Genomic DNA, 22,900 nt, shown 5'->3' with positions numbered 1-22,900 from the left:
AATTTAGCTACCAAATGGCCTGCCGGTCAGCTGTTTGGTTTAAATGGCTAACAAAATTGTGCGAGGCTAAATGTAAGAGGAAAGATCCAACTCATTATTTAGACCAAAAGGTGCATAAGTATGAAATTCATCCATCCACACACTCATCCATCCACACACACATATACACCCACACATACATACACACATACTGTGCTTCTTTTGTGATGATATTTTCTGAACATCAGTAACACTGTACTTGTGTGAATTATGCTTGTAGAGTACAACATATTTCAAGCATTCTGGTTCATGTCATTCTTTCATAAAATGATCCACAGAGCATCAGTAATTTGATTACAGTTCTAGAGACATACTCTAAAGTCTGACTTTAATCATTCTCATGGAAATACCTATATATTGTAAACCACATTCACATTCCACTAAATAAATTACATGGCGAGTTCTGCAGTTGGAGAAATGTGTTCGTTTGATCATATATCCTTTCTGAGGATGTTTAAATTCTTTATTAGTCATGGCATATTTACATGCTGCACAATACTGCAAACATCTGAAATGGCCAACCAATTTTGAATTCTTCAACGTGTTCTCCCTGTCAAAAAAGGATTTATCAACAAATCCTTATGTTTCTAGTTCTCCTATAACCTACCTTGGGTTTCTCAGTGGACCTCTCAACTGTCAGGTTTAAAAGGCTGGCCCCAAACAGCCAAACCGAACCACAAGTCCAGGAAATGTTCAGGGAAGGTGCCTTCCCCGAATACTGGTTTGCGAGCTCCAAACAGGTCCAAGTGTGGGCCAAATTTCAGTGGGTGCCCTGTCCATCCCTAGTTAAAGGTACCCCCAAGAAAGCAAACACACAACACTAGGTAGTAAGCAACAAGTCTCCACAGACTGCTGAATAAACTGCAGTTCACCTTTACCCACCTTCATAGAAAGAAACCGTTATGTTAACATCAGCAACTACACAATGGAGCTACCTGGTGAGAGAAGAACACACCACAAGCTGCTAACTCAAACTCAAGATGAACCCACATGTAGCTGTACCTCAGCTGCTTAATATCCCAGAACTGAACCAGAATTCAGATTTCTGCATAGAGCAAATGTTCAAAAAGTGCACTGGAAATGGATGGAGATGTTTTTGATACAGAAGTGAAGTTGCAACAGCTGGGAAGTGATGGCAGAGAAGCAAAACACTGTGAGGAGTTGTTGCTGTTTGGTTAGTTGCCAGTTGTATTCTCAATGTTCTACTTATTTATTTATTTAGTATTCTGCTTTTCTCCCCAATGGGGACCTAAGGCAGCGAATCCACAGAGGGGAAAAACGGAACAAGCAAGAACGAGATGGGAGACATCCAACTGCCAAGGTGATTGTCCCTCTATACTAGCTGATCATTTCCCCACTTGTAGGATCTGACTCCCAGCCATGAACCGAAGACCATTGCCAAGGTGATTGTCCCTCTATACTATCTGACTCCCAGCCATGAACCGAAGACCAACACCCTTCAGCTCTTGCCCTTCACTTTCTGCCTCCGGACATGCCCAGGTCTTAAATACCTGCATGCAAAGAGGAGAGCAAACGCAGCAAATGTTACTCAGCTGCTGCTAACTTATGAAGACCTTTTTAAAAAAAAAATAAGATGGAAACTACAATCCGCCAAGGATGTCTTAAGACCAGTCTCCTACATTCTCTTCTCCACAGCCTTTCATTAAGAAACAGCTACAAAGAGAAAAATAATCATTATGCCATGAAGTCCATATACCTGATTTTGCACCCTTCTAATTTTACAAAGAATTAGTTTCTGCATGTTGAACCTCGAGCAAATGTCTGGCCTGAATCCAGACAAAATCATTTAATAATTTTCTTTCAAGGCATCAGTATGAAAGAATATTAAAAATAACCCTCCAATAACTGCAAACAGAAAACCCTTCGATACAGTCATGAAAGAAGGGGGAACTGCCAATTTTTACTTCCGGTTTCCTCTCCTTGCACTCTATTAAAACCCATTCACGGAGGTCCCCCACCTTCAGGATTTCTGGGGCCACACAAAAATACTTCAATGGGAAGGGGGACCCAATGCAAATGTCCCTTGGATCCTTGCCACATGATCAAATCTTGGTAACTGTACACTATCAAAAACTGAAGACATTAATTATTTTTAAGACTTCAACAGCTGGGGAGGAAGGCAGATTTTAAAAAGATATCTATGTCATAATATTATCTACATTCCGAATCACAACGAATGTGGGCACACAAACAACTTCTTGGTTTATTTTGCATCCTGCCTTTCTCCCTAATGGGAACCCAAAGCAGCTTACATAATTCTCCTCTCCTCCATTTTATCCTCACAACAACCCTGTGAGGTAGGTTAGGCTGAGCATGGGTGACTGGCCCAAAGTCACCCAGCAAGCGTTTATGGCAAAGTGGGGATTCGAACCTGGGTTTCCCAGATCCTGGTCTGACACTTTAACCACTATACCATGCTGGTTCTTTGCTGTGTTTGTATATTCCACCCCTCTCCCTTCTTATTTGGAGCACAACTTAAGCTTCGTGGTTTCAGAAACCTTTAAGCAAGTTCTCCAACTTGTCATCTACATGCAGCAGGAAAGTTAAGAGTTTGTTCCTTCCCACACCCTGGGGTCCTTTCTGCACTTGAATCTCATCCCTGGTTTTATCAGAGTTCAACTCGCGACACAATACCTTGCATTTATCCCTGGTTATAACAGCATCCGTTTATCCCGGGACAAGTGTGGGGTGAAACCGGGGTGACCTCAGTGTAATGTGGAAACAAAAAATACCCCGAGATAATTACAGGGGTGAACTTGAGTGTAGTGCAGAAGGTGAGTTCGGGGACAGGGTTGAACCAGGATTTAAGGTCTACTGCAGAAAGGACCTGGGACTCCACATCATGGTTTAACCCCACTTTAGGAACTTGGTTTGCAAAGAAGAAACAAAATCCAAGTTTGGAGAAACTTGCACTGGGACATCACAGCAAACAGGGGAAGCCCACCCAGGAACTTTTCAGTCTGGGGAAGTGGACAGAGGAAGCAAGCAAGCACAGAAAACAAACCTTGCTTGGTGCCTGTTACAGAGGGATAACAGAACATGACCAGTATTATCCTGAATTTAATCAGTCTAGCCTATGTACACACCATCTATAGCACCTACTGAAAATAAATCCTGGTTTTACAAAACTGTACAGGTCCTTTTAGATCATTACAAAATAGATTTTGACATCTTGAGCTACAACTTTCTGAAAACAGTACAGATGTAAGTGGGGGGGTGTCACAGACAAAAGTACAGCTGCACAAATGGTACTACTCTAATTGCCAAAGGAAAGCCATGCATGCTGAGGGGACGAGAGGTGGCTTTTGCTTTGTTCACTAAAGTGCTGGTGCAGTGGAGTGTGGCTAAGCGATCTCATAATATGCCTCCACTCTGCGGCAGGCAGCTTCCAGCAGTAACTATCAGCAGGGATGATTTCTACTTTGAGCATATAAAAATACAACATGCCTAGGGAATATAGAACTGCAGGAGGAAAAGGGGACAATATTACAAATTCCACATTGAACCCCTATTAAACACTTTTAGAATATCTGCAAGCATTCAGAAATTCCTGAGCAGAAAAGAACTTCCGTGTAAGAACTTGCAAGAGTTGAGCCTAAATTAAAAACTGGTAAAGCTGTTCAGTCTACCCTTCACATGTGCCGAGCTGAATTTTTGAAGGATTCAACAGACCACATAATGAAGGAGTATATGTGGCTTTCCTTCACTGAGATTATCATACTGTCTGGAGCACCACAGCACATGAGGTTTTTCCATACAATGAGAGGCAACTGCAGGATATCTCCATTGTTGGTGGTCATGCCCTAGAGTCAGGCGCTTTTGGGTATTTATTAATGCTGCCATCCAAGAGGTAACAGGTCTCAATCTACCGGAAACACCTGAAGCATTATTACTTCATAAAACACTTGAATCTATTTTACAATCTTCAAACAAACAGATAGTCCTGACTCTACTTGCCTTAGCAAAGATGGAAATCGCGGCTAAGTGGAAGGATAGTAGGGATCCCTCTATCTCAGCTTGGCAAAATAGGATATAGGACTGCTTTATAATTGCTAAATTGACTGATAAAATCTTATGAGAAACACATACCACCTATAAATCACGACTGTTTCATACTTGGGCACCAATCCTAGACTACCTGAAGTCGCAAGCAGTGATTCCTGCTACGGCCGATAATTTGGACTTGATAAATCTCTGATTAGCCTCATGTTAGGTCTACAGTCTGTTCTGTGGAGTGTAGTTATAGTAATTTATTGAGTTAGATCCTTGTTGTTTTATAAAGTAGTTTATATGAACTTTTTTAAAATTATTGGGGGGGTGAGGGGAACCCGGGGGATTGTTGATGTTAATTTTAATGTAAATTTTTCATTTTTTTAAATAAAAAAAATACAATGAGAGGCAATACATGCATGGGAGAGAGGGGGGAGGGAACATTTCAAGCAGCCCTCAGGTCACATTTAACAATAACCTTGGAAATATGGACAGTTTTGCAAATTTTCGAAGTGTACCTACCTCAGTGGAATCACACTAATACAGTCAAGTCAACTTCAACATATATATAGGACAATATTTCCCAAAATATATAAGTTCAATTGATGTTCCATAAATATCAATTACGATATAAATTAGTTTGATGTTTTAAAAATCAATATAGATTATATTGCTCTTACAAGAGGAGGGACCCACAAGGACTTGTGGAGGGAAGAGAAATCCTACTTCTCTGCCCAGTGGCCCCCCACTTCCCCAGTCTTCTGCCTCATTCTTTCCTCCCTCCACACTGTGCCCCCCCCAACATGTTTAACCAGAGCTACCTGGTTGTAAGCCACCCTGAGCCCTACTTGTAAGGAAGGGCAGCCTAGTAAATCTAATTTAATAAATAAATAAAATGCATGGAGAAAGGTTACCTCATTCCTGTCCCACATCAGCTATGGCCAACTACTGTCTCCGTTACCCTACACACACACACGACCAGAGACTACCGCACTGCACAGAATCTCTGGAAGGTTTTAGTACCCTATACCAAGCATCATGTTCCACGTGTACAGTACAATGCCTTGGACCCCTCCCCAGATGCCCTGCAAGAGACTTAGCATTTTTATTACCAGTTGCCTTGGTAACCCAAAGTGATTCTTGAGATTTTTGAAGGTATTGGAGGGGGGGCGCAGAGGAGATGTGTTTGGGGGACAGAGGGGGAAGAACAAAATCATATAAAATGCTAAGCTTTCATCAACAAAATGCAAAACTATGAGGTCAGATGATAGAGCTGCACTCCCCTAAAGATGGTTCAGGACTTAGATCCATGCAGCACCTTTATCTAATTTCACGTAGTGCTATGAATCTTGAGGGGGAAAGTTCTTTCCCGCCACCGTCTTTCCACTGAGGACTCCCCCCCCCCAAGTACTTCCAACTGAATAATTGGGAAATTCTGGGGAGAACTGGAAAAAAACCTCCTATTATTTTTCCCCCTTTTGGAATGAGAGAAATGTACCAAAAGAACATAGGGTACAGCACTTTGCAGTTCTCTCTTCATCCACTATTGGGTATACTAGTATTTGCTTGCAGTAAATTAAGGCATGTATACATGCCGTATATATGCCAATCAATACAATTCTGTATGCTAAGTTATACATGATGCATTTGACACTGTTAAAGCAGCAAAATGGACTTAGGTTTGATAGAAAAACAAGTATTGCGTATATTTTAATTTCCCCCCAAAATGTCTTTTCCTCAAAAAAAACAGGGAAAAAATGTATTTTCCCCTTAGCTTTAAACTCTCCAGAATTTTTACATCTCTAGTTAGTGCACTTACTACAGCCTTTCCATAAGAAACATGGACTGCATGATATAGTGTGAGGCTGGCTGCATAGTGCGAGGCTGCACAGTGTGAGGCTGGCTGGCTACACAGGTGCAGGAAGGGGGCATGCATAGGAAACTGAGACAACCCCCATCTGTCTCTCACCCTCACTCTGTGTGAGTTGGGAGGAGAGGGAGGGGGGAAGAGAGATCGCAGTAGAAAGGACAGAGCAGAGGCATTCCAGGGGAAACTAAACTCTTACTATGTCAGCTGTCCGGGAGGCCCAGCTGTGGGCCCTCGACCTGACACTGGGCCCCCCTAATTTTGTCCCCATAGTCTCCCTCTCTTGGGGTACCTGTCTGAGACACTTGCACTGCCTCATTGGCTCCCACAGAGAAAATAAGAGAAACACACACTATTTTGTAAGCCACGGTGCACCTCAACATTACTTTTTAGGAGAAAAGGACAGACACCAGTCCAAAACAAGATCTCAAAAATTATGCTGACAGAAGACTTCAGCTAACTAGACTAATTTTATTGTTTCGTTGCGTTACCATGTGGATCACCTTGCAAAAACAGTTTTGTAGCTATTGTTTTTAAGTTTAGCACAATGATGGGATTTTTTATTATTAGGTATAGGATAAAGAATTGAATAAGATTATTCAATAATGCTAGATTGACAAATATGAATTGTAACTCACACAACACCAATACTAGGGCAGAACACCCTACAATGAGCCCAGCCCCATCATACCATGACATTTACTCTGTCAAAACCCAAAAGGGTCAAAATGAGAATCGATTCACCAATATCCATTTGTCACTGTAGAAAAACTTCAACTCTCTCTAACCAAAATAAAATTAAAAATAAAATGCATACATCAGGTTGGATCCAATGACTCTCTTTCCACAAGCAAGACTCCTCCTCACGCAGCAGAAGGAAGTAATTAAATTAAACCCTATGTTTAGTGAAATGCTACAAACACTGTTCTCCTTAAAATATGAACAATGCAAAACATGTCCATAGCTAAAGCTATCTCCAGTATCACAAAAACATTCGACTTACTGGTATAAATCCAACCATCCACCAACACTGGAATGGGACTGACCCATTTCGCTTCCCTCTGTACCCCAGCAAGCCCCCCACCCACCCAAACCCATAGGGGGCAAAGAGTGAGAGAAGAATCTGAGGAAATCACTGCCCCTTCTTTCAAAGCTTCAAGTGACATTAAGTTGCCAGAGCTGCGTGGCAGGATCCAAACCATTTATAGGTAAAATCCAATTTTTGAATCTAAATTAATTGTTTTCTCTGGGGAGAACAGCAGGGTTTCCCCCCCTCCTATAAATTGTCAGTCGTTATTAAGTGTTTTATTCCTTTACATAAGAAAAGATAAACACCAGGCTTAAAATTACATTAACGTAAAATTATTTGGTTTACATACGCAATAGATGAAGGATCCCATCGCAGGCACTAATGTGCGACAAAAAAGCATTTCCTAGACCCTGTCCAGCATGAGCTCCTTTCACAAGGCCAGCAATATCCACGACGTTCAGGAAGGCTGGAATTTTGCTGAAAGATATAATTCAAGGTTTTAGTAATAAGTAACAGTATAGGACAGAATGACTGAAGCTGGGTATGCTGTTTTTCAATAGAAATGCATATTTGCAATATCATCAAGAACACAATCTCTTTGAGAACAGACTGCTTTAAAAAATACTTCAACTAATAAGCAAGCCTGGTAAGAATAATAGGTATGTCTCCAGAGGTTACGCCGTTCCTCAGAACTCTCTCAGCTCCTCTTACATTACAAGGTGCCCGTTGTGGGGAGGAGAAGGGAATGCGATTGTAAGTAACTTTGAGACTCCTTAATATAGAGAAAAGCAGGGTATAGAAACCTTCTCTTCTTCTTTCTGCCTCAACACTAAACTTCATGCAATACTAAAAATCCACGCTTTTGCCTTTCATATCAGTGGATTCATGGATTTTGGTACCTTGCTGTTAATTTCAAGATACTATAATTACGTTATAAACACTCATCCAAATAATTCTGAACAAAACAAAGATCAAAAAAGCATAAGAACGGCAGAATAATATGTCATTTTTACTCGTGTTCATTGACTAAATAGTTCTTTATGGTACCTATCCAGTGTTCAGGCTGAGAAAACTTACTAAGTAAAGAACAAATAACACATCCTGAATACAGAGGTCTTTTGAGTACATCAGGCTCCTGGATGAAATACAGGCACAAATTCCTTAAAAAAGGATAAGCCTTATAAAACACTATGGCTAGTATGTCATTCTAAAGTCAGCCACATGTTTCCCTCACAGTGGATTCTCACACAAGGCAAGACTTCCCACTTTGCATGTTTTTGTAAAGCACTTGCACCCATCTGAAAAACTGAGAATGCAACCAAAACTTCAGCCAAAAAAAGATTCTTTAGTTATGTTTTTGAAAAGTTAACTTCATCCTCTGTTCTTGCTTTCACCAGCAAGTGGAACATCCTTGGAAAACCTACTGCTGGAGGAAAGCAAGCTATTTACTGGGATGCTGGTGCTTATCATCACAGTCTTGAATGAAACACGAGTTAGCCTCTTTAAGCTTAAGCGAAAGAGCAAACCAGCCATTTCCAAACAAGAATGATTTAATAAAAAGCAAAAGGAAGAAGCAAATGATTAGAGCCCAAAGTCTGGCACAGTATCCAGTTAACTAAGCTGCAATTCTAAGCACACTTTCTAGGAATTAAACCCCATCCAGCGCAATGGGGATTACTTCTGAGCAAACATACTTAGGATTTGCACAGCACATTCTCCATACAAAAAGTGCCCAGATTCACAGGCTCTGCCAAACACCACATTCCCAGATGTTGAGGTCACAAGAGATGGTCAGAGTTAGTTCCTACCAAGAATCCTACAGGCAATCCTACAGGAGCCACAGCTCAGAAAATAGGAAATGGGAAGAATGGTCGAAGGAAAGAAATGGTCAAATGAAATGCAGTGAAGATGAAAGAGAGGAGTGCATTTAAGGACTGAACGAGACACAACTATCATTCATGCATCTGTCCTATACATATATAAAGTAAAGCTATCAATAACAGTATATGGAGAAAGGAGGAAAATTGACTCATTTGAGCTGTGGTGCTGGAGAAGGCTCCTGAGCATTCATTGGACAGCAAAGATAACAAACAAGCAAGCATTGGAGCGCATAAAACCAGACATGCCATTGAAAGGAAAAATCACAAAACTGCGACTGACTTATTTCGGCCATGTCATGCAGAAGAACTCACTAGAAAAAGCAACTATGCTTTGATTGGTTAGCAGCAAAAGGAAACCAGGCAGCCAAAGAACACAGTGGCTAGACACCATAGAAGTCAACACCAGCCTGAGCATGGAACAACTCAAAGAAACAGTACAAGATTGGAAAATGTGGAGAGAGCTAACAACAACATATGGAGAAAGTGTGCTAACACATCTCCACCTTAACTCCCAAAAGCTAGCTGTTTCAGTCACTTTTCTCCCTTCCTGGCTTCCAATATGGGAACTGTGTAGAAATGATGGTAACAGTATTAAAGCAAGTCCAAGAAACGATCCAAAAAACAGAAACCTGTATGCGTGTTGCGCTACAAAAATAATTTAAGTATTTAAAGTGACAGTGTAATAATCCAAAGTACGAATATACACACAATCAACATTTCACAAGGTAAGTACAAAAATAAGCAAATTGATGAGATGTTATAATAAGATGTTAACGATGATCTCCGGAATGTTCTACCATTTCAATAATAATCTTCTTCCAAACCAAGATGAAGAGTCTTATGAGAAATGTACAGTAACAATATTACTTAAGAATAAGTAAGTGAGACTTATTGATATGTACCAGTTGAGACATTGACTAGAGACGTTGCATGTAAGATATTAATTTATTTGTTACCATTTTTAACATATAATTATTGGTGGTTACATTTGTCAAGGATTCTTAAGTAATATTGTTACTGTACATTTCTCATAAGATTCTTCATCTTCGTTCGGAAGAAAATTATTATCAAAACGGTAGAACATTCCGGAGATTATTGTTAACATCTCATAACATCTCATCAATTTGCTTATTTTTGTACTTACCTTGTGAAATGTTGATTGTGTGTATATTCGCACTCTGGATTATTACACTGTCACTTTAAATACTTAAACTATTTTTGTAGCGAAGCACGCATACAGGTTTCCGTTTTTTGGATCGTTTCTTGGACTTCCAATATGGGAAGCCAGTTGGACACAGATAAAAGCCAGTTGGACACAGTTGGGCAACAAACTCAAGTTGGGAGGAGGAGAGTTCAGTATCCTTTCCTGCGTACTCTGTCTACTGTTAAAATAATACTCCCCAACCCATACCCTTTAAGGGTGAGCAGGGCAGGAAGGTGAAAAGAAGCCCATGTCTACCACCACCATTATATCTAGATTTGCCCTAAAACTAGAGGAACAAACCACTAAAATCTGAACCTGATGATTCACCATCTGAACTGGCCAAACCATAAAGATACGGGTATGAGCAAAATTCCCTTAAAGAAAGCCTCCCACATACCCCTCCCACTGCAATCCACATAGCCCTCCAAAATTGTGCTCCTGCAGGTCAACAGCCCCCCAACCAACACAACCAACACAATGCAAGAGGCCATGTGTTCACCAAAGGGAGTGGAGGATCAGGATACTGTCCCATTAGCAGAACACCTGTTACACTGACAATATGGCAGCTTAGGATCCAAGCCATGATTGTGAAGTATTTCATGAGATCTGCTTTGAAGGCAGGCTTGTGAACGGCAGCTTGTCTGTGCTAAGAAAGAATCATCTCAAGGCAAAATATTTGTTGCCAGTAACACCAATCCCTAACACCAATCTTTTGTAGCTGTTGCACATCCACACAGATATGTATGATCAAGGCCAGATAACAAGAATGCATAGGTTAATAAATAAATTCCTTAAGACTTAATCTGCAAGATGTTCTTAAAGTTGTCTGATTAAATAATTTCAGTTTCAAAACTATAAAATTCTCTTGAAGTTGCTTTAAAAAAAATTCTTGTGATCTTTGGTGTTTACTGTAATGATCGCTCCTCTAGTTACAGAAGGAACCTTTATTGTTGCTGAAAGGTAACCCAAGTTTTGAGAGTTACTCAAGTAGCAAAGACTCAAAAATACGCTTAAAGATTTTGAGAAACAGATTAGACATCTCAGAAATTTATTAATATCACCACATTATTAATATTAAGAAGCTTACATCTTTGTGAAGGAAACAATTACCTTGGTGGCTTATGGTACTGGCAAAGGAAATCAAATCTGTCGTCTGGCACAGGTACCCTGCTCTCGTTTGGATCGATAGTGCAGAAAGGGAAATTCTCTGCTGCAGCTTGATTCTTGGTTAACACGTTGAAAAATGTAGATTTCCTTATTTTGAAAAACAAACAAGAGATTTGTATTTGGGAGCAGCCTACCAATATACGCGACATTGCAAAGCTTATAATTAGTACTGTTTAGTTGCTTAGACAGTTATATTTATTCTCCATTGTATTTTAATGTATTTATTGTCTTAGTGTTTTTAATGTTGTTAGCCGCCTTGAGCCAGTTCTGTGGCAAGGCGGGATACAAATTGAAATAATAAATAAATAAATAAATTAAATAAATCATGGAACTGGGGATAGAGCATTAAAGGTCTCTATACTTTGTATTGTTGTTTTTAAGAGGACATCATGGAGCAAAGCCTTAGTTCAGGTGTAGGACATCAAGCTGCAGGGAGTTTTGGACAGAGGTGGTCCCTAGTGGCCTTTCCATCCTTTAAATAAGCCACAGCTTCCCAGTTTACAGAAAACAGCTGAGAGATGGCTACCAGACAGACACACCATATAGCCCACTTGCTAGATTATGAGGTAGCAGTGACTGCAACAAAAGAAAGTTTTTTTCTACCACCCTGGCATCAACAGAATGTCATCCACCAAAGTTGTATAGAGAGATTTATGTTCTATTAACACTGAGATCTGAAACACTGGAAGAGACAGGCAAATTGGTTAATCATCATGACACTCCACCGCTGATTAAATCTCTCTCAACTGTTCCAGTTCAGATGGCAGGTTTAAACCAGGGCTCTTTTTGTAGAAAAAGCCCAGCAGGAACTAATTAGCATAATAGGCCACACGCAACAGCAGAAACTCACTAGCATATTAGGCCACACCCCTGCCAGCACAGCTCATTAGCACATTAGGACACACCCCCATGTTACCAGAAGTGTGGTTATCCAGCCACACCCACCTTTTGCTTGTTATTCTGTTTACCTTGTTTGTTGTCAAAACCCACGGCTTTTTTTGTAGCAGGAACTCCTTTGCATGTAAGGCCACACACCCCTAATGAAGCCAATCCTAATGGATTTCTGCTGTTGGGTGTGGCCTATTATGCTAATGAGTTCCTGCTGGGCGTGGCCAACTTGGGAGCCAGCCGGAACTCCGTTCCTGTGTGTTCCTGCCCAAAAATAGCCCTGTTTAAAACAATTCTGATGCCCAGGATGTTCGGAAGCATCCTCTTGTCAGGACTGTATGGAGAGGTTCTGGCACATCTCCCTGTCAAGGCTGCCATGTGAAAACAGACCTTGGCACCTCCAGGCTATTAAAATTGTACCAGGATGAGATTAGAGCTACATTGGACAGAATTAAAAAATACATCCTTTGAAGAAAGTGTTTTTTCCCCCTGAAATCCTTTAATGGGGCAATAGTAAAACTTCAATTAAAGCCGCCTTCCTTATCGAGTGGTGATCTTGCCCATTATAGACTGGTGTCAAATTTGTTGTTCTCAAACAAGGTGACAGAAAAACTTCAGGAATACCTGAATGACATTTCCACCTGGTTTCAGGCCTGGCTAAGGACAGACTGCTCTACTCACATTCCTGGATGATCTTAGAATTCTGATGGAGAGATGCAACCTCCCTATAGATTTTATTAGATCTTTCTGCAGTCTTTGACATGGTAGACCATACCATATTAAATAAAGGAGATAGGGGATATGGGTACACTGCTCCTTTGGTTTTAAATCTTTTTGTCCTATACAATGGGAGACACTGAATTAGTTGCCTAGCGTCTACTTCATGGTGTGCTTCAAGGTTTTACTCAAGAGTGTAGTGGTTAGAGCATCAGACTAGGATCTTGGAGGCCTTGGTTCAAGAAGCTTGCTGAGTGACACACACACTTAAGACTAACCCTACTATACAAGACAGTTCTGAGGACAAAATGAAGGAAAGAAGAACAATGTAAACCACTTTGGGTCCCCACTGGGGAGAAAGGTGGGGTAGAAACAAAGCAAGTAAATAAATAAATATCAATAATGTGCCTTTGAATAAGGACATCCAGAACTTGGAGGCTCAGTATAACCAATGTGCTAATGACACCCAACGGAGCTCTGAAATACCTTGAACAAAGCACCCAGGTGTGGCTCTATCCGCCTGGATATTGCAGTCAGGCAGACTGGAAGAATAACCTGAACCTGAATTCAGACAAGGAGGTGATGCTGATCAGGACAGCTGACTTAAGCATTTAAAACTGCCCACAGTACACCATGTGAAAAGTCTGGGGCTTGGCTAGACCATCAATTGCTGTTTGATAAACAAGTACACAAGGCTGCAAGGAATGCTTTCCTTCAGCCATGCCTAATTATGAAACCATCTTCCCTTCCAGACTCGGCCATACTGATCCATACTACTGTCCACTCACAGCTGGAGTGCTATAACATGCTCTACAGGGGACTGCCCCTGAAGGCATCCCGAAACTTCAGGTAATGCAGAATTCAGCAGCTTATCTGTTTAATGGAATAATTACGTTTGCGCATATTACCAGGTGCACTGGCTACAGTTTGTTTCTGGGTTCAATTAAAAATGCTGGTCTTCTTTACCTATAAGTCCTTCACAACTTGAGGCCCATATATGAGGGACTGCTTCCCCTATTATAGGCCCAAGCATGTTCAGAGGTCTGGAAGTTTGGGCTGGCTTCAGTAAGAAGGCAGGCATTTTCTGCTATAGCTCCACAACTGTGTTACAGTATCCAACAGCAGACCCTTAACAAACCTTTTAGGAAGGCCTGTACTACATACATTTTTAATTTGGGTGTTTTATCTTTTGGCTATTACGTTGTTCTGAGGTCCTTGCAACCGTGCTGTTGCTCAGATTGACTCCAAGGAGATGCAATATAAATGACTGAATAAATAAATCAAATGGCTTTTAAAGCTCTTGGTGATGCAGGTTGTTTATTGATTTGCGGTCTGGTCCAAGAATTTTGGGTTAGGCAATTTTGTTCGATTTTTTCTGTAAAACTGGTTTTTAAGCTATTGCTATTAGCTACTCTGAGCAGGGTATTTTTTTTTAACTTTCCTAATTGCCATTAAAATCCTAGGGATGCTCCAAACTTTTATTATATATTGCTCAGAAATTATTTAAAGTTACTTTTCTCATCTTCTATCTGCTGTAACAGCTTTCTTTTGAAATGGTGTTTTTTATGTATCTTGCACACACAACAGCATGCACAAAACAAAATGAAAACATTAGTCTATTCTGGGGCAAGTCATGGGAAAAGTTCTAACTGATCAGGAAATAAAAGACTGAACACTGAGCATTAAGAACAATGTTTAATCTAAGCGAGATTAATTTTAAAGGTTTCATAAACCACTTTACAAACTGGCAGTATCACTTGTGCATATTCATATATTTAACATAATAAACATCTACTTAATACAACAGAGACTTCAAAGCCCTTCAGTTAATATTCCTGTGAATATTCCTTAAATTAACAATATATTCCCCATAATAAGATTAGTGTAATTGAAATGATTAAGCTTACAAAATCAAAGACCTTTATTTTAAAGTTATGTCATTGACTGCAATGTGGCTATGTCAAATAAGCAAGACTGTGTGATCACAACTGTTACAACAGAATTAGATATCACAGGCGTTTACTGGACTTCAATCAATCACAACCAATCTTGATTTGCATTCAAATTGAAGACATCCTCTTTCTCCCATATAACCTGTCTATATCTCCTGGTACGCTGCTCCCTACATTTTGTTGCTATTATTAGTGCAATCCTGAGCAGAGTTATAGTGTACTAAATCCACTGAAGTCATTGGGCTTAAAATGGTATAATTCTATTTAGGGCTGCACTGTAAGCTGCTTTACTCTTTTAGCAGAATAACTGCTAAAAGAGAATAACTAACGTATAAGCCTACCGATTTCACTGGATATAAATGGAGTAACTCAGTACAGGATTGCAGTGTAAGTCCTTCCTCAAGATTCTATTCTTTTTTCTTACCTCAAATTACTTACCTAATTATTCTCTATTGCAGTGGTACTCCCTCCATGGTTCACAGACAGCCACATTCTCAATCACCCTCAACCAAAAGAGCCACATTTACTTCCATTCTTAGCATGAGGCCCACTACTAACCACGAGCCCCACTACTAACCACGAGCCCCACTAGAGTCAAGGGTCTTGCTCACTTCCCAAAAACATGGGGCAGGTGCCATGTTGCCAAACAGTAATCAGAAGAGCTATAGGTAACACGTAAGAGAGTCGTATGTGGCTTCTGAGCCACTGAGTGAGTGTATCAGTCCTGTACACGATTCTCTTAACAGTTATCTATCAGTCCTTCACCACCTCCTTCCACCCACACAGATACCCAGTGTTCTGGCCAGAGACTGTCACTAGGTTTGCAAATCATCAAGTTTGCTACTGGCTGTAAATGTTTCATAGTAATAAAGATCTAAAGCACTCAGCATTCTCATATAACTGCTTCCCTCCAGCCTTTTAGTAGACAAGGAAAACATACTGACAGTCTAATTACAAGAGTTCCTTAGCTTCTTTTCTCTCTACACTCTTCTTCCAAAACTTACTATTGCTCACCACCTATGGATCAAACACAAACATAAGTACATCAGTTAATGTGCTTTGTGATGCAATATTGTTCCTTACTCCTTAATATTTTCTTTCTGTTTCATTACTTTATATCTTTCAAGAAAAAAATCTGCAGCTTTTTCTTTATATCAGTATAAACAGACTGCTTCCTTTAATACGTATTTCCATCCAGAGAATTCATATCAAGTGTAGCTTTTATTACCAAAGATCAACTGTTTCATCAAAGTAAATCTGAAAAACTATTCAGACTATTTGTATTGAATTCATTAAAATAATTTCTTGTGTTATGACTTATCTATAAACATATTAAGACAGATACCTACTGCTTTAAAACTACAATTAACAAGCAATGCTGGCCTTCTAGGTGGCAAACCAGACAGGTTAGAACATCTGCAAAACATTTGTGTTGCATCCTACACAAGCAAAACATAACCACAAAGTAAATTAATGCTGGAAATAAATCCTGATGCCTGATCTCATCACCAGCACCGTAACAACTACAGACTACAGGGCAACTCTTCTTCAATTTATTCAGACGGGCCTACTACCTTCAGCGTGACTAAGCAAATTATATTTCCATTAGTCACCTACCCAACATTTGGCAACCCAACAATGCCAACTTTCAGGGATGTCCCAAATCTTCCAATGATTGGATGTGGTTTGATTCCATCACCTCCCTTTTTGGGGGGCATCTGAAATGGAAAATAAAAAAGGTAACAGAGTGGTTTAAAATCCCCAACTCCCTCCTGGGTCACTACAGACCACCCTGACACACACATACACACACATTTCCTTTCTCAAGTACCTTTTTGGGTGCCATAACAGCCACACATAACAAGGGAAGGATGAGGCCCTCTGGGATTCCTTAGAGACGATGAGGGGGGCAGCGGCCAGGCAACAGCCAAGCACCCGTCTGTGCATAGCACTTTTCCTGCACCGCAGCTCCAAGGTAGCTGGATGCGACTGCTGCAACTTCTGCAAAGCCCCCCTGGAACGGCGGAGCTAAAAATAACCGGCTGGGCGCCCGAGAAAGGACTGCAATTCAGCACCCACCCCCGGCTGCTCCACTTCCCAGCCTGACGCGCGCGGCTCTGAGTGGCAGCAAGCGGGAGACCTTTCCAGGCAGACAAACGAGGAGGCAGGAGAGCGATCCGGAGCGGGGCAGGAGTTGCTTCCCCGGGGCAACGAGGAACACGGAGCCCGACGGGCAGCGGCTGCACCCCAGCACCCACCCCCTGCATCGCTGGGGCGGAGTGAGATCGCTTTCCTGCTCCATGCCGACGAGCATGGCAAATCCACGCCTGCCCCGCACCCAAACTCCGTGCATTTCAGCCGCAAGCTTTCCGACGCGCCGCCCCTCCGTCAACTTCCCTCCCCTGCGTCCTGCAAAGGACCTCCGGCTTTTTCAGCCTCCCCCGCTCCATCTGAAAACCACGAACCGCAGACCACGGCACCACCCACCACCTGTTGCCCAAAACCAGCCGTGCACCCACACCCTCCACCCACACCCAGGGGGCGGAAGGTGGGCCAGGCAGCTACATAGAATTCGTGGGGAGGACCGCGGCGCGGCTGGCGGCCCTGTTCAAACGGGGTTCTGCCTTACCACCTGGCTGGAGAGAGCAGGTGGGCAAGCCGCAATTCCTCCTCCGAGCAGCAGCAGGCCTCTCGGCTCCATCGGCCTCGGCCATCCCCACGGCCCTTTAGGGCAAGTTTTGAGCAGCGTCGCTTCTTCTCTCTCCCACCCGTCCACCCACCCCTTAGGAAGGGGGCACTCGGAAGCACCCCTGCGCCCCGGGCAAGGGAGGGCGCAAGTTGCGGCACCACCAGGCCTCCAGCCCCATAGTTCGTGCATGCGGCATAGAATGGAACAGTCTCTCCCTCCGTCCTTCCTTCCCCCTCCTTTTCCTCTTCTCTTCCCCCCCCTCACCCCCTTCCCGGCTTAGCCCTTTTGCAAACAGAGCGAGCGAGCCCACCTTGCCGGCGGAGGGGGGGGATGAGAGGGACTCTCTGCCCGAGCCCTGGGCCAAGCGGCGGGCGACACGACGCGGAACCCCTCGCTCACGGACACGCTACCACCCAGGCAAGAGCAGCCGGCGGAACAGGCGGGACGCGCTTCCCATTGGGCGGGGACTGGCTGAGGGGAAAGGTTAGCGGAGGAACCCGGGGGAGGGGGGGGGAAGGAAAGAGAAAGATACATAAGGGTATTGCACCGTGCATACCGAGAGGGTGTCTCGCGTGCCTCCCCCTCCCCCTCCCCGGTTTTGCGCCTGTTTGACGCATCTCCGTGACACGAGGTTCAGCGCGCGCCCCAACAGGCTAAAAGCGAAGGCTTCTGATGGAATAAAACCTATAAAGTGCAGCAAGGCTCACGTTGATAGTTTTGCTCTGCAAAAATAGTGTACCCCGAGAGCCCTTACCCCTGAGCCGGCCTTGCTGGGAGGGTGGGGTAAAAATCTAATAAATAAATAAATAAATATGCAACACGGGTCTCGCTTTCTTCTGCGCCCAGAGGGGTGGCCTCTTTCAGATGGCTGGTCTCCAAAAGAAAGGAATGCCTAAGGGTGTGTGGCTGGGACAAATTCTCCCCTTGGTTATCCCTCATTTAGTTTGGTGTAGTGGTTAAGTGCGTGGACTCTAAGCTGGGAGAACCGGGTTTGATTCCCCACTTACACCTGGCTGGATGACCTTGGGCACAGCTGTTCTCGAAAAAAGAGCAGTTTCTGTTAAGAGTTCTCTCAGCCCCACCTACCTCACAGGGTGTCTGTTGTGGGGAGGGAAGGGAAAGGGGTTTGTAGGCAGCTTTGAGACACCTTTGGGTAGTGAAGGGTGGGGTATAAATCCAATCTCTTCTCTTCTTCGTCTTCTTCTCTCATTTTAAGGATGTAAGTTTGGGGTGTCAAACATGCGGCCCGGTGGGGGGGGAGCAGCTCAGGCCCCCAGAGGGCTTCTATCAGTCCCACAGTAGAACTGGCTGTCTTCTGCTTCTTCCAGTTCTGCTGCGTCATGGTAGGTTTGCAGCTTACAGGTACACACCTGAACAGCTTACTCAAGATTGCAACAGCACAGACATTTCGATGCAGCAATTCAGAGCAAGAGGTGTCAGTTATCAGACACTGTTAAACAAAATATTGCAAGAGTGCTAATGTTTTTTGGTTTTATTTTAAGCAAAAAAACCAACCCTTTGTGTTTGGGTCTTTTATAAAGTTTATATCTCCGCTACCTGGCATTACATTTTATGACGCACATGGCCTGGCCCAACAAGGTCTCATTTATGTCAGATCCAGCCCTCATTAACAAATGAGTTCAACACCCCTGCTGTAAGATCTTCGGAGCTGAGAGCTATTACATTTTTTTATCCCACCCTTTCTCCAAGGCATTCAGAGCGGCATTCAGTGTTCTCTCCTCCATGTGATCCCTACAACAACCCTGTTAGATAAGTGAGGCAGAGAGATAATGCGTCTGCCTCAGTAGGCAAAAGCAAGAGTCCAGTAGCACCTTAAAGACTAACAAAATATGTGGCAGGGTATGAGCTTTGGTGAGTCACTGCTCACTTCTTCAGATACCTGTGTGACTGGCCTACAGGTCGCCCAGAAAGTTTCAAGAGGGAGGGTTTTTTAGTCCCAACACTTTAACCACTAAACCACGCTGGATCTCAAGAAGAGTGGTCTTGTTCTCTCATCATGCTTCTTGATTTTTGTTGTTGTTGTTCAGTCACACAGTCGAGTCCCACTCTTCGCGACTCCATGGACCACAACACGCCAGGCCCTCCTGTCTTCCGCCATCCACTGGAGTTTGCTCAATTTGCTTCTCGATGGTGCTATATAAATAAGGTGTATTGGGATCAATTACAATCATTGGTCCCCTTCTGACAGGATCTGTTCCCATTATGGGTTTCTTTTTCTTAGTCCTCTAAACTATCGTTGAATCTAAATTTTCTGTTGGTGTTCTTCAGTCGCACAGTCGAGTCCAACTCTTCGTGACCTAAAACACAATTTCTTCCCCACTCACCTTTGTGATGAAGAGAATTAAGCTTGGGATTTGATTCCTAAATACACCTATGCCACACACAGATCATGTGTGTGTCATTAAGGCTGTCAGCATCATCCCAGATCTCTCAGTATGAAGCCTCACTTTTAAAAAAACCATAAAATATCATTTTAGAAATAAGTATACAATATGTAATTCTTAATATTAGAATCATAGAGTTGAAAGGGACCTCTAGGGTCATCTAGTCCAACCCCCTGCAAAATGCAAGAAATTCACACCTACCTCCCCCCATACTCCCAGTGACCAGCTGAGTGTAAGACCCTAGAACTGTGTCCGTCAGCATGGAAAAATGCAGGATCAGGTGAGCCACTGATTCAGTATATATTAGGTATCTCCTTATATCCAGTTCATTGTATCACATTTGTTTCTCGGCCTTCCTCAAAGAAGCCAGGCAGCCTTCAGTGGAGTTTCATTTTTAGCCCCACGCCAACCCTATGAGGTAGAGAGTTGTCCCAGACCACCCAGTGAGCTTTGTAAGGTTTTGAATTAAATTTTCTCATAGCCAAATCTGACACACATTACTGTACAACCCTGAATTCAAAGATATCCCATTACTATTTCCTTGGTGACCTATATCTTTCAAGGGGTAGTTTTTGTTTGATTTTTATAACTAGATACTTCAAATAGCACTACAAAGCATAGAACAGCTGAGCTACAGAATGCAATTCAAGATTTAGGTCTGAATCTTTCCTATACACCTGGAAGTGACCACAGTACCATAAGAATTTAATATGTGTGCACTGCTGTTCCCCACTAACAAGAACTGCATCAGAGGCAAAACATAAGAGAGTTTTCCCTATATGCAGTTTCTACAGTAAGTTCAAATCCATGCACTTGATAAAGGCAATTTGATAGCTGAAATTTCAGAGCCACCTTGTAAAGTCAATTTAAAACATTCTGCATGAATGGAAAGAAAAGAGGTTACTATGTAATTTGGGATGGCAAGAGGTTTCCCTGGGTTATATCCCATTGATTTATTTGCATAACAAATTAAAGTTAAAACAGCAGTGTCAAATCCCATGCTACCCCTAGTGAATCCCACAAAATAGAATCATTTTCAGGGCCTAACTACCAGGCATGTAGCCAAGATTTTGTGGCTTGTGGGGCAAAAAATTTTCTGGTGGGGCTGAAGTTTTCAGTGCAGAAAGAAAAGCCATTTAGCCAATAGAAAGCTGTTACCAGGATAGATCTCTAAATTGCAAGCTGTCAACCACTTTAGATAACTGTTCTCAGCTGCTGCAAGTTTATCACTTCTGCCAGCCTAAGCAACAGTTCTGAAAACAAGCTGGCAGGCGGGGGTGATGACTTCTACAGTCAAGAAAGCTAATACTTAGGCAGAAAAAAACTCTTGACAGAGTTAGAAGGGATCCTAGAGGTCACCTACTCCAATCCCCTTGCTCAGTGTGGGAATTAGTCAACTACAGCACCCCACTCTGCTTAAAGGAGCGCACACCTTTAAAAATGTTTGAAAATGATTGAACAAAGCATTTACAGGAGATATTCTTGTGGGGCTGTGCCTTTGAAAAAGGGGGCAGAGCTCCCAAAAGCCCCAGCATGGCTAGTTTGGTGTAGTGGTTAAGTGCACAGACTCTAATCTGGGAGAACCGGGTTTGATTCCCCACTGCTCCATTTGCACCTGCTGGATGACCTTGGGCAAGCCATACTATCCAGGTCAGGGTAGAAAATGGTATCGCCTTCCCTTGCTCTCCCCACAACAGACACCATGTGAGGTTGGCGGGGGAGTGGCTGAGAGAGCTCTTAGAAAACTGTGACTGACCCAAGGTCACCCAGCTGGCTTCATGTGGGGGAGGGGGTATCAATCCCAGTTCTCCAGTTTAGAGTCCGCCACTCTTGACCACTACACCGAGCTATAACACATACTATACACAGCACAAAACTCGACAGACCTGTTCCTTTTACTGAAACATTTTCCTGAACCATTCTGGTATAAGAAAGCTCTATCACCTATATAAAAAAAGGCCCTCCTGAAGAATTCTGTTGTATATAGCTTGCAGAATGCCTAACCTCCTCAGACAGGCCATTCCACAAGGTGGGGGGCCACAGCAGAGAATGCAAATCTACGAGAAGTTGTTGATCTGACCCGTTTGCAGGGCAAAGTTGACATGGTGGAATATAAGAGGAGAGGCTGTCCTGCAGATATGAAGGTCAAAGTACCCTCTTCCCATGAGTGGCGGTCCCAATCCAAATAGGGACCCAGGCACCTGACAATCTAAATTTCAATGGAGAACTCCGGGTCCTAGCAGGTTGGAACTTTGAACAAGATAATGTAGAGTTGCCAGCAGTTGTTCTCATATGCCACAGTATCAGCTTCTTCCTGTTCCTTTTAAATCTACAACTTGGAGTCATAGGTGCTGGGAAAGAAGGGTATAGTATACTATGAATTTACAGTCATTTTCAGACAAACTGAGGGCCACTTCATATGATACAAAGTCCTCACGGCTACCACAAGGCCTATACATCACACATTTTTGTGATGCAGTCTTGTATGTATGGATGGATGCAGTCATTCCCCCTCTATTGTGCCAAATATGATAGTGAGGAACTGTGTTTCGAATCTGTTTTGGTACATGGGTTGTCTTCTGTGAAATATGCATACTCCATGCAGAATAATGGGACCAATGAATATCTTTTGTTGCTAGGGCTGCCAAGTGGGGGCGGGGAGCGGGTAAACCCCCGCTTTGGAGGCCCGATTTCCGCCGCCGCGGAATCGGGCCCTGGGGGGAACTCCGCCCCCCGAAGCGCAGCATTGCTGCGTCACCAGAGGTGACACAACCACGTCGATCACGTTGGGGGAGTGGCCCACGCCCTCAACGTGATCGACATTGCGCGTCACTTTCGGTGACGTGCTGGCGGTGTGCGCGCACAAGAGACAGCTCCTGGAGCGCGGCGAGGCTCCCCCGCCGGTGAGTAAAATTCACTTGGCAACCCTATTTGTTGCATCCATCCAAAGTAATTCTGGCCTAACAAAGAGTCTATCTGAGATGTTACCAACACTCTTTCCTTTCTCAAATATACAAGACAGGCAACAAATGCTTTTAACCAGGGGGCAAA

The 22,900-nt window shown here is 42.9% G+C and overlaps 1 protein-coding gene across 1 annotated transcript in view; it reads right to left on the bottom strand.

The window, feature by feature from the left end:
- The window catches only part of OLA1 (Obg-like ATPase 1), a 128,996-nt gene extending 111,450 nt beyond the window's left edge, over positions 1 to 17,546 (bottom strand). Inside the window, exons 1-4 of the mRNA XM_015423729.1 lie at positions 17,385 to 17,546; positions 16,373 to 16,473; positions 11,142 to 11,285; positions 7,297 to 7,424 (exon numbers count right to left, since the gene is read on the bottom strand). Coding sequence (XP_015279215.1) covers positions 7,297 to 7,424; positions 11,142 to 11,285; positions 16,373 to 16,473; positions 17,385 to 17,456 — 445 coding nt within the window. The 5' untranslated portion in view covers positions 17,457 to 17,546. The remainder of the gene's footprint in view (positions 1 to 7,296; positions 7,425 to 11,141; positions 11,286 to 16,372; positions 16,474 to 17,384) is intronic.
- Between the last annotated feature and the right edge of the window lie 5,354 nt (positions 17,547 to 22,900).

This window comes from Gekko japonicus, unplaced genomic scaffold (assembly GCF_001447785.1).
Source record: "Gekko japonicus isolate JY-2015 unplaced genomic scaffold, Gekko_japonicus_V1.1 scaffold48, whole genome shotgun sequence".
NCBI classification, from domain to species: domain Eukaryota; kingdom Metazoa; phylum Chordata; class Lepidosauria; order Squamata; family Gekkonidae; genus Gekko; species Gekko japonicus.
The sequence above is the reverse complement of the archived record's forward strand: the minus strand, read 5'-3'. Positions and strand labels throughout refer to the sequence as shown.